General features: G+C 37.9%; 1 protein-coding gene across 1 annotated transcript; it reads right to left on the reverse strand.

Annotated features, from left to right (window-relative positions):
- Positions 1–1,453: 1,453 nt before the first annotated feature.
- Positions 1,454–8,277, reverse strand: LOC139708998 (myotrophin homolog). The gene is made up of 4 exons (XM_071620965.1): positions 8,105–8,277; positions 5,906–6,019; positions 4,577–4,675; positions 1,454–2,567 (listed from the first exon to the last, which is right to left on the reverse strand). The coding sequence occupies exons 1-4, from the start codon at positions 8,177–8,179 to the stop codon at positions 2,481–2,483; spliced, it is 375 nt and encodes a 124-aa protein (XP_071477066.1). The 5' UTR covers positions 8,180–8,277; the 3' UTR covers positions 1,454–2,480.
- Between the last annotated feature and the right edge of the window lie 1,767 nt (positions 8,278–10,044).

The raw sequence follows: 10,044 nt of genomic DNA on the forward strand, positions 1-10,044 counted from the left end.
TATTGCTAAAAAAGAAAGAAAGAAAGATAAAAGTGAGGATTATTGATCCAGCAAGCTCTCTTCGTCATGACTCAGCAGCAAATTGTATACATTCATGATTATCACTGTAATTATCCACTAAATTTTTTGTGCAAAAAAAAAGAATGCCTGAATATCAACCTTCATCTTTCAATGAATTAAATCACAGAGCATGGAGGATGCTACTTTAAGCAAAAATCAGAAAGCCAATAGCTGCAGTGCATTAGGAATTACCACCGAAGACAACTGCCTATTCATAGAGTTTGGGTTGTGCAGCTATGCCCCTCGGGACCATCCTCCTCAAATCCTATTGATAATGTATACAAAATAAGTGTGTAGCTGTCACCACTTAGAAGGAATTGCAGCAGGGTTCATAGACAAGGTAGATTCAAATGCTCAGTAGTTGTTTCACATTGAAAAGTGTAACCAAACCTGACAAACTATAGTCAACTCCGCGTTTAAGGAAATTGTGCATATGTCAAATAATCAGCTATGTCGTTGAATTTAAAAAGGTCCCAATTCTTATTGGTAGCATTACGTGTGCTATTCATTGGTACTGGCAGAATTTTAATATCGCCAAAGTCCATGCTTTTCCTTAGTCCTGTTAAGATGGACTGTATCAAAGAGTTGGGTAAAGAGTCGTACAAAAAAAAAATCAACACCAAACAAGTGATTCACAGGGAGAAACATTATTCCTCTTTAAAAAAGAATTAAGAAAAAAAAAAACAGATTCAGAGAGAAAATCACACTTGAAAGTGTCTGCGAGTATGTGTCTCTACAGTTTTTCATGATAGGAAACACAACTTCCATTTGTAGAAAAAGAAAAAAAAGTGCGTCAAAGAAAAAGAGTACCAATGATTACTTATAATGAGGTTAATTCACATCTTTATCATAATTAATGCTCACAAACTGGAAATAGAACTCTGCACTACAACACTCTCTGATACTGAATTTTGTCGGGGCAGTCAAAATTGATTCACTTGAACCAGACCCAGCCCGTTTTCCTTGAAATTAAAAGCAGTCACTTCAGGAGGACCATTTGTAACCTCAGCTCTCTGCAGACCTATCAAATTTTGCACCACAAACACATAAGAACTGTGCTGGACGCACCAATTCGTATGCGCCACAAAGTCAAATTCCAGCTCAGTCTTTACAAGGCAGCTGCTTTTGAATTAGGTAATTTCGTTTCATGCTGTTACCTGTTTATTCTTTTGTCACAAGTGGGTGACTAAATTTCATTCATAATTTTTAAAAGTTAACACATTCACGAGAAAGAGGACACCACATTCTGGCAGAGTGTTTCGAAAAGTCTTGCTACTACCATTTCAAAAAGCAGGCTTCTTCTGCGTGTTTGTGTGTACATACATACACACGCATTTGTGTGCTCGTCTTTCCAGTAATATGTGTTTGTGGGACGTGACTAGATACGTAAATGTAGACGATACAAGGAATAAAAAATGCTTGTTGCACTCCTCGACTCAACTACTTCTCCTGCATTTCACATTGGAGTGCATGCCACAATGACATGGTGCATTCTCTTTCCTGCATTTCGAAATTTTCATAACAGTCATGGTAAGTAGATGTAATCCTTACACTGCACACGTACATACACTGAGTACATGGTATTTCAGAACTAGATCAAAATTTGTTTAATCATTATTTATTTTCATTTTTTTTTTCTGAGTAAATTATTACCGGGATAAGACACATTTGTTTGTTTTGCAAACTCCTCCCCTGTAGAATAATCATTTCCTGCTGTATTGTTGAAGGTTCTTTATAAGGGCTTGTTTCACTTTTGCTGATAATGCATTCCAAGATGCACACTATGTGCAGCGGGTCGTGACCTTTGAACTCTGGGTACGGTGTAAAATGAGACTACCGAATATTCAAGGCATTATTCACCTTGCAGAGAAGGCCGAATTTGAGAGAGTCTTCACACAGTTTGAATGACTGGCCTCAGACAAATGTCAGTGTGAGAATGAAAAGCAATGAAAAAAAAAATGAAGAAACAAAAAACAAAAACAAATAAACATACAAACAAATGGATCCCCCTGATTAAAAAGAGAGAGAGAGAGAAAAAATTGTAATAACAAAAAACTGGTCAAGTAAGACATGACAGGCACCCTGTTCTTTGGTTCATAGTTTTTTCTTCCACAAGCCTGTCTATTTGCTGTATCTCATCCTAAAGAAACTATGATTTTGATTAATAATGATAGAAAAAAAATCCAACATAAAAAGTCCCTCCACTAACAGTAATAACACACTGAGAATCGGTTACCGATTATAAATTTCCCACTCGGGATTGAATCTCCATTCTTTTTTTCTCATGCACAAGAGAAATTATACGCTCGCAGGAAACATAACTGTGATATCAAAAGTAATGATGATAAGAACTAAAAGAAAATCCAGAAGAAGGTAAGGAGGAAAAAGATGTAAAAGAGAATGCAACCAGGCAAGGTGACTCATTGGAGGAGCTCCTTTATTTTGGGGTCATCTGTTGAATCTGCAAACGAGGAGCCATCTGGAGCATTGCCCTTTGTGTCAGCACCCTGAGTGGTGAAAGAGAGCAAGAATTGATTAATTAATAAATTCATTAATTCATTCATCCATTCATCCATTCATTCATTCATTCATTCATTCATTCATTCAATCATTCATTCATTCATTCATTCATTCATTCATTCATTCATTCATTCATTCAATCATTCATTAACTCAATCATTCTTTCATTCATTCATTCATTCATTCATTCATACATGCATTCATTCAATCATTCATTCAATCATTCTTTCATTCATTCATTCATTCATTCATTCATTCATACAGTCAATCATTCATCCATTCATTTAATCAATCATTCTTTCATTCATTCATTCATTCATTCATTCATTCATTCATTCATTCATTCATTCATTCATTCATTCATTCATTCATGTATTTATATTGTGTCAGCTCTGATTGTTGAAAGATCATGAGAATTGGATTAACTGATTAATGCAATCATACCATCATTCAGTCATGCAATCATTTATTCATGTGTTCAGTGTCAGCATCCCGAGTAGTGAAAGAGCATGAGAATTAATCAACTCCTTCATTCAATCATTCATTCATGCGTAAATCAACCAATCAATGAAATAAATTATTATTGAATGCATAAATTCAGTCATTAACTAATTCATTCATTCATTCATTTGCTAATTCAGTCATTTTACTTTTCCCATGGTTTGACATACCCATACAGCTAGAGAATTGTATTTCAAAGGGGCTTTGACCAAGTGCACATCATTCAAATATTAAAAAGAAAATTATTTTCTGTCATTACCTCCGCCAAGGGAGGTTATGTTTTTGTTACCGTTGGTTTGTGTGTTTGTGAGTTTGTGTGTTTGTCCTTGTGAAAAATAACTCAAAAAGTAGTTAACGGATTTAGATGACTCTTGCAGGAAAGGTTTAGAATGGTACAAGTAACAAACGATTACATTTTGGTATTTATGAAGGATTTGTGATATTTTGGCAGGTAGGGTCAATGAACTTGGGAGTTCAGGCTGCGCGTATTTGAGGTCTGCATGCGCGCATTAAAGTGCATGCTCTAGTTTCTACTAGGGCGAGGCGCGCCGTGCAGCTGAGGGTTTAGGATGTAACAAAGGCTTCTATATTGGGAAATCGGGCGACTTTCAGCACACAATGCTTTAAGTACGTATGGGTAGAAATCACTGAAATCTCTATGGAAGAACAAGATCAGCACGCTTGGCGGAGGTCTGCGCTCTCAGAGTGCTTCTCTAGTTAATGTTACCCTTGACAACAGTATAACACACATGCAGCAAATATACAACACAATTCAAATGGAAAATGGAAATAATAACACAAAAATAAAAAACCACATGCACACACACAGAAAATTTCCCTCCTCATTATTTTGTCATACTGGTTGCCCATATCCCCATCCCCTTCTGAGAAGCTTGTGAAGATGATCATGTTTTACTGCATGACATAGATTACACCACATGGTTTAAATACGGCCGTTAATATGATGATGGGTAATCAGAGATCCTTTTCAAATAAAATCTATGTTGCTTTTAATATACAGTAGTTTGGACTCATTCCTTTTTACATCATTGGTTAAGCTTATATATTCTAAGCAAATGCACTTCTGTATTCTAGTTTCATGTTCCCATATTTTGTCATGAATGAAGGCAAATTGGTTATCAAATGGACATGAAATATCCATCCAAAAAAAAAAAAAAAAGACACGGAAGACAAAGAGAAGAAGAAAAAGGAGAAGAGCAAAAGAAAGGAAAAGGGTAAAGATAAAGAAGCCAGAGAACAAAAAAATAGCATGCAACAGAACAACAAATAAGGTGACACAGAGGCAGAGAAAAATGCAGAGAAGGTATATAGAGAGAAATAGGCATTTGCTAAAAACAGAACAAAGCCCCTCCAAAACAAGAACTTGTCTCCAATTCTACGCACAAAGGAGATGAAGTGTTTTGTTGAGCAAGAGGGAATTTGGGAGCCATAAATATGAACCAACACAACTAAAATCTGAATGATGTGCACTTGCCTTCTCGATGAGATATTCAATGCACTGGTAGTACCGCTCGTTGCCAGAACCTTCAAAGACAGCTGATAAGAGCACTGAGACACCATGCCTGTCTACTGCCTGGAAAATGAAAACAGGCACATTGAATTGACACACCACATACTGGTATATGAACTTCCCAGCTCAAAACCCACAACAAGTCGTAGATTAAAATTCTCTATAATGGACCAAATCAAATTACTAAAGTCTGTCTTACCCTCGAGAATATCTTTTCTCTAGCTTCTTTCAAAACTTGGTGGGCTAACAACAAAACCGATATCGAGATATTTGCATTTTTTACAGGACCATTTTTTCCCACTGATGCTTCAAACACAGCATGCCTGAGTGACCCTGATATCTAAAGGTACTATTTACCATTGGGAGCAGTGATTTAAGAGATTTTCGAGTTACCACATTTGATGCAGGTCAGTTGTATCACAAAACAGCCTTCCTAGTAACAAAATCAAAATCTTGCTATTAAGCCTAAAATACAAGGACATATCACTATGTTTTTCAATAGACCACCATGTTTGTAGATGATTTATTATAGAATTATAGAAACAATTTCATTGTAACTATTGTTCACATTTTGTATATTCAACAATACTTAATGTTGATTATACGGAATAACATTTTTGTTTCTGTCCCTAATTTACATTTTAGAACTATTTTGAAGCACTAAAGCTGGAGTTTTCTTTCAACTGCAATTGGTATGCCTTTAAATCCTCTTTCCTCTCTTTCTATGAAACTGCATATTTCCTAACATTCTCTTATTTCAATCACTTTTTTGAATGGGTTAGGAAGATCACGTTTTAACAAGTTATATCCCTGTAGCATCTTTGCTACTGTATTCGTACTGAATTCTTTATATCTTTGCCCCTGTTGATAATTCCCCAGATTTCAGTATGATTTTTCTCAAGCCTCAGACAGTGACAGTGGAAATTTCTATGCTTAGTTTGCTGACCTTTCATTCCGCTTCAGATCAATTCATGCTCAGGTCTATACGTTATATTACAAACATTCAATATTCATGTGGAAGCCATAAATCCAATCACGGTTATTGTTTATGTGTATCAAGTTCCATCGTCAATATGAATGTTCACCTATGCATGTCCACAGGATGAATGCCGCAAAAAGCATTTCAAGAGCATTACAAGAGAGAAGGTCCAAACAGACCCCAAACAAGCACGTAACAAAATCTGATGCAGTATGATGTTCTAACTGCTGCTAAACAGCTTCCTCGTGACAAATAAACCGCAACAGCAGCCTGGCACCTCAAGCCCCAGATTTGCATAATAAAAAAATACTCACATTTACGTTTGCCTTGTGCTGGTCCACCAAATACTTGATGCAGTCAATTTGTCCATAATCTGCTGCGCAGTGAAGCAGTGTCCTGCCCATCCCAACGTCTTCGTTCACATCGAACTGCGCAAAGAAAAGTGACACCATTGCTGTGACATTAATAGAACGCTACATGGCATTACCAGAGGTATCTCGCCTTCACCTTCCTTCCCTCTGCCCACATGGGCATTTGTTTGAGGGGTATACATCCAGGTGTGAGTTTAAAGAGGCAAGTGTCCATTTCTATATACTTTACTTGCTCTTGTACTTTTAAGTTCTGGATGCCACTGCACAGACAGCAAGTGGGTGAGTGGGTTTGAGATAGATCTCTCTTTCTCTTTCTATCTTTCAAAATTCTGTATACTGTATACGCTATATATTTCGCGGGGGTTTTATTTTCGCGAATTTCGTGAGTCGGGAGCTATTCGCGAAATTAACAACACGCGAAAATATTACCTTCCAAAATGAATCCCTTGCCTTGATAATACAAACATTTCAGTACTACTATACCATGTCACGGCTTACCGAACAGACCATACTGGCTAAGCTTGTTTACGCACGTCCACGTCTACTTACGAATACTGTAGAGAGCCAATCCATTATCGCAAGCCAAGGGGACCCCTCGTCAGAAATCTAGCGCGACGGACTTAACCACTTCAAAAATGTTGAATTCTAACTTACTAGTTCGCAGAGTTTGGCAAGTCTTTTTCATGCAGTGTATAACTTGTATCATTCTTATTTGCTAGTAAGTTGAAAATTCACACTTTCTTTGCCACTTCATATTTTCTCTGGTCCCCCAATCGCGAATTTAACCACTCGCGAAAATGTGTGACAGCGGCAATTCGCGAAAATTTATGTACGCGAAAATTATAGCGCATACAGTACATACATTTATACAATATAAAGTTTTATATAACATCCCCCCCCCCGATAACCGATAAAATGGGCACGATCTCTGACGAAAGTGAAATTTTCTCACCTATATGACAACACATCGCATCCAAAAAATTTTTTTCGGTACTTCTTAACATAACAATTAAGAAATAATGGTCCAAGAAACTTGCTTTTTTGTCGTTTTCCCGATGTTCATGGATTTTGAAAACATATCCTCACATAAAATAGAACTTTCGCGAGCCGATGTGGGCAGCCATTTTTTTTCGGAAAGTGGATGTTACCATCGAAACAATTCAGAAAAACACGAGAAAGACATCAATAACACCGCCAGAATTGCGATCTTGTTTGCGGCCAATGCATGTGCGCCCGCTATTTTCATGTGCTTTCGCAATAGGAATTGGCGCTTACGCAATGTTCATGAGACATGTGAAGGCGTTCAGCTAAAGATCGCGGAGCACACGCGTACTGCATAGGGATTGTACATCGTGCCGCAAGCAGAACTACTAGTACTACGTTGCATATCGCCCTTATCGGCGAAAATTGTGCCGGGTTTTGCCCTGGTCAATCATGAAAACTGCGTTTGTCAATGGTAAATTTCTTTTCTGAAAACAATTGCGTTAATGAATAATCTTGTCTATGATATATGAAATGGTTGAAAATACTTTGCCTGATTTGTTTACAAGTTGGAAAAACCCTTAACAATGCTTAAACTGCCGCAAACGTGATATTTTACTCTAGCTATGTTAGAAAGTTATCAAATTTGAGACCCTCCTCCGGTCTCCTGGCTCCAGTCCCCTCCCAGATCCCCCCCCCCCCCTTGCCAATTATTCAAATGTTATATTAACACTAGCCCGACCAGACGCTGTTAGTACGCTGTGCGAATACTTACTTACAACAGCGACTGGGCTGGCCTGTGTATTAATTATTAATATCAACAAACACGTACAGACTACACAGTCATGTTGTATACTTGTAACAATGCAATGCAATGAAAATTGACAATGTAGCAATAGAGATAAAATTACATTCTAGACCATACGTCTAGGCTCTAGAACTCAATTTGTCTTCCCTTTTCTTCCACTTTCGTCTTTTTGATGTCCCTTAATTAGAAATCTAGTCAACAAGCTGTAGCAGCGTAGGTGAACAACGCCCTTTGCGTGATTCAAGTTTGACGACACAAGATTGTACGTGTGGGACACACGACTTGCCAGTTCTCGGAGAACACGTAGGTTCTACATTGCCTATCCGAAAACATTCCGTTATTTTATTACATACCGATGATGAGTCTGCAATTTGTGTTAACTTGTCTAGATCTCCATTTTGTACAGCCCATTTCGCCTCAGTAGCCATCCTAGCAGTCTGCAAAGACTAAATAAACAGAGGTTATACTGAGGAAATATTGGACACTCCGTCCTTTCGAGAGATAGCCACGGGTCGGGATAGGATGGTCAGAGAATTTTGACGGGTCTGAACTGAGTTTGCATGGCGATTTCATGCAAGACCACCGGACTAGACTACGGATGCATACACTTGCACTGCTTGCATGCAAAGCATTGATGAGCACGTACTGTACTAGTGCGGAAGTCAATCAATCCAATTTCATATCAGGTATGCTGCCCTCTGCGATAATCGATCACACAGTCTTAATAACTGCTGACCTGACGTCACCATGACAATCCACAGCGGGTATTGCTTTAGTGTTTGTACGATCCATGCATTCTTTCACGTCCTAGCCCTAGATTACTGCATCTGAAGCAACAGAAGATGTAAGTTTGCCTCCATTCTTTACTTTTGCTTGAGCATACTTTCATTGTTTCCATGAAATTATACATTTAGCTAGTGAGCGTACGATTTGAAATTGTTTTCGCTGGCAGTGCAGCAGTGAACCGCTACTGCTGCTGAGCTGCAACGTTCCACACTCATGCCTACCGGGCCACTACCGGGCCACCGGCGTTCACGGGTAAATAGGGGTAGACTCAACGCTCCTACTGTCCTAGCACCTTACAGTTACAGCCTATTCATCCAGGTTTGTATAGACTCTACTCTAGGTCCTATGTGCTCTATGTGTAGGCCTACCTGTCAAAAATCGATCAGTGTTATCTACGCGTTGCAGCACAGACTACAGTGATGTGAGGATTCTAAACTACATCAACTTACATGTAACGTTAGTGTTCTACTACTTCTGACTAGGCTAGCTAGGGAATAGTGACTCGCTAGTTTTTGCTAAGCTAGATCTAGTGACAAGTAGTGTATGCAACAAGACTTGTTGAATTTTGTAGAATTTGAATAACATTGGCGCTAGTGTACTAATAGAAGTGAGGTCGTGTAACGTTACTTTCGCACCTGTTTGTCATATGATCTCCAAACATGCACAAACTCACCCTTGTTTTTCAGTAACCTCTTATTATACTTGCATCTGAGTCTCCAAAGATGAATAAATGTAAAGTGTTAACACTTTTAACTGTTATCATGAGTATTTATTTATAAGTCAAGTGTTGGAAAATCATTGGAAAATCTAGATCGCTTGAAATTCTGCTCTGTACACAAGCACAGTATGGTAGGCCTACTAGTATATGAATATGTTCAGTGCATGCTAAGGGTCGATCATTTGATCTGAATGTAGCAACAAAGCGTCTTCAAAAAATGGTGTCGTTGAAAAGCTATTTAAAAAAAAAAACTTTTCTGCTGCCAAGTCTTGCGTTAGACATCTAGTCTAGTGGTTGTAGCTTTAAGCGGTTGAGCTGAGTGCATGCGCCAGTGTGTGCTGGGATGCCTCCACTTACAGTATCTTTCTTTCTTTTTTTCTTTCATTTTCAGGTAGAATCTATACCTGAATTTACTTTTCCTTCCCATCAATCATTTCTTTGTCGTTTTTCTCTTGTCCAACTTTCTAAATTTCCTATTCAACTGTACTTTCTGCCTATGAATTGTTTGATTTTTTCCTTCATGGGTTGTTTTTTCCTCTAACTACCAAGGCCTTTCCTGTCTACTATCCTCTCCAATATCTTTTTTTTTTTCTATAAATGTGTCATTCTAATGAAACCTTTTCTTCATAATTTCCTTTTCAACCTGTATAATTCTTTCATTTCTTCCTTCAGAATCATCTAAAGTTGCTTTCATCCAGTTTTGATTCATTTCTCTCATTCTATTATTCTACCTAGACACAAGTGCACTTCTGTTTTCAATCTTTATATTTCCTTTTCCCCCTTTCCCTA

This window comes from Diadema antillarum, unplaced genomic scaffold (genome assembly GCF_040938485.1).
Source record: "Diadema antillarum isolate AM-2024a unplaced genomic scaffold, OU_Dant_1.0 seq00001397_RagTag, whole genome shotgun sequence".
Lineage (NCBI taxonomy): Eukaryota > Metazoa > Echinodermata > Echinoidea > Diadematoida > Diadematidae > Diadema > Diadema antillarum.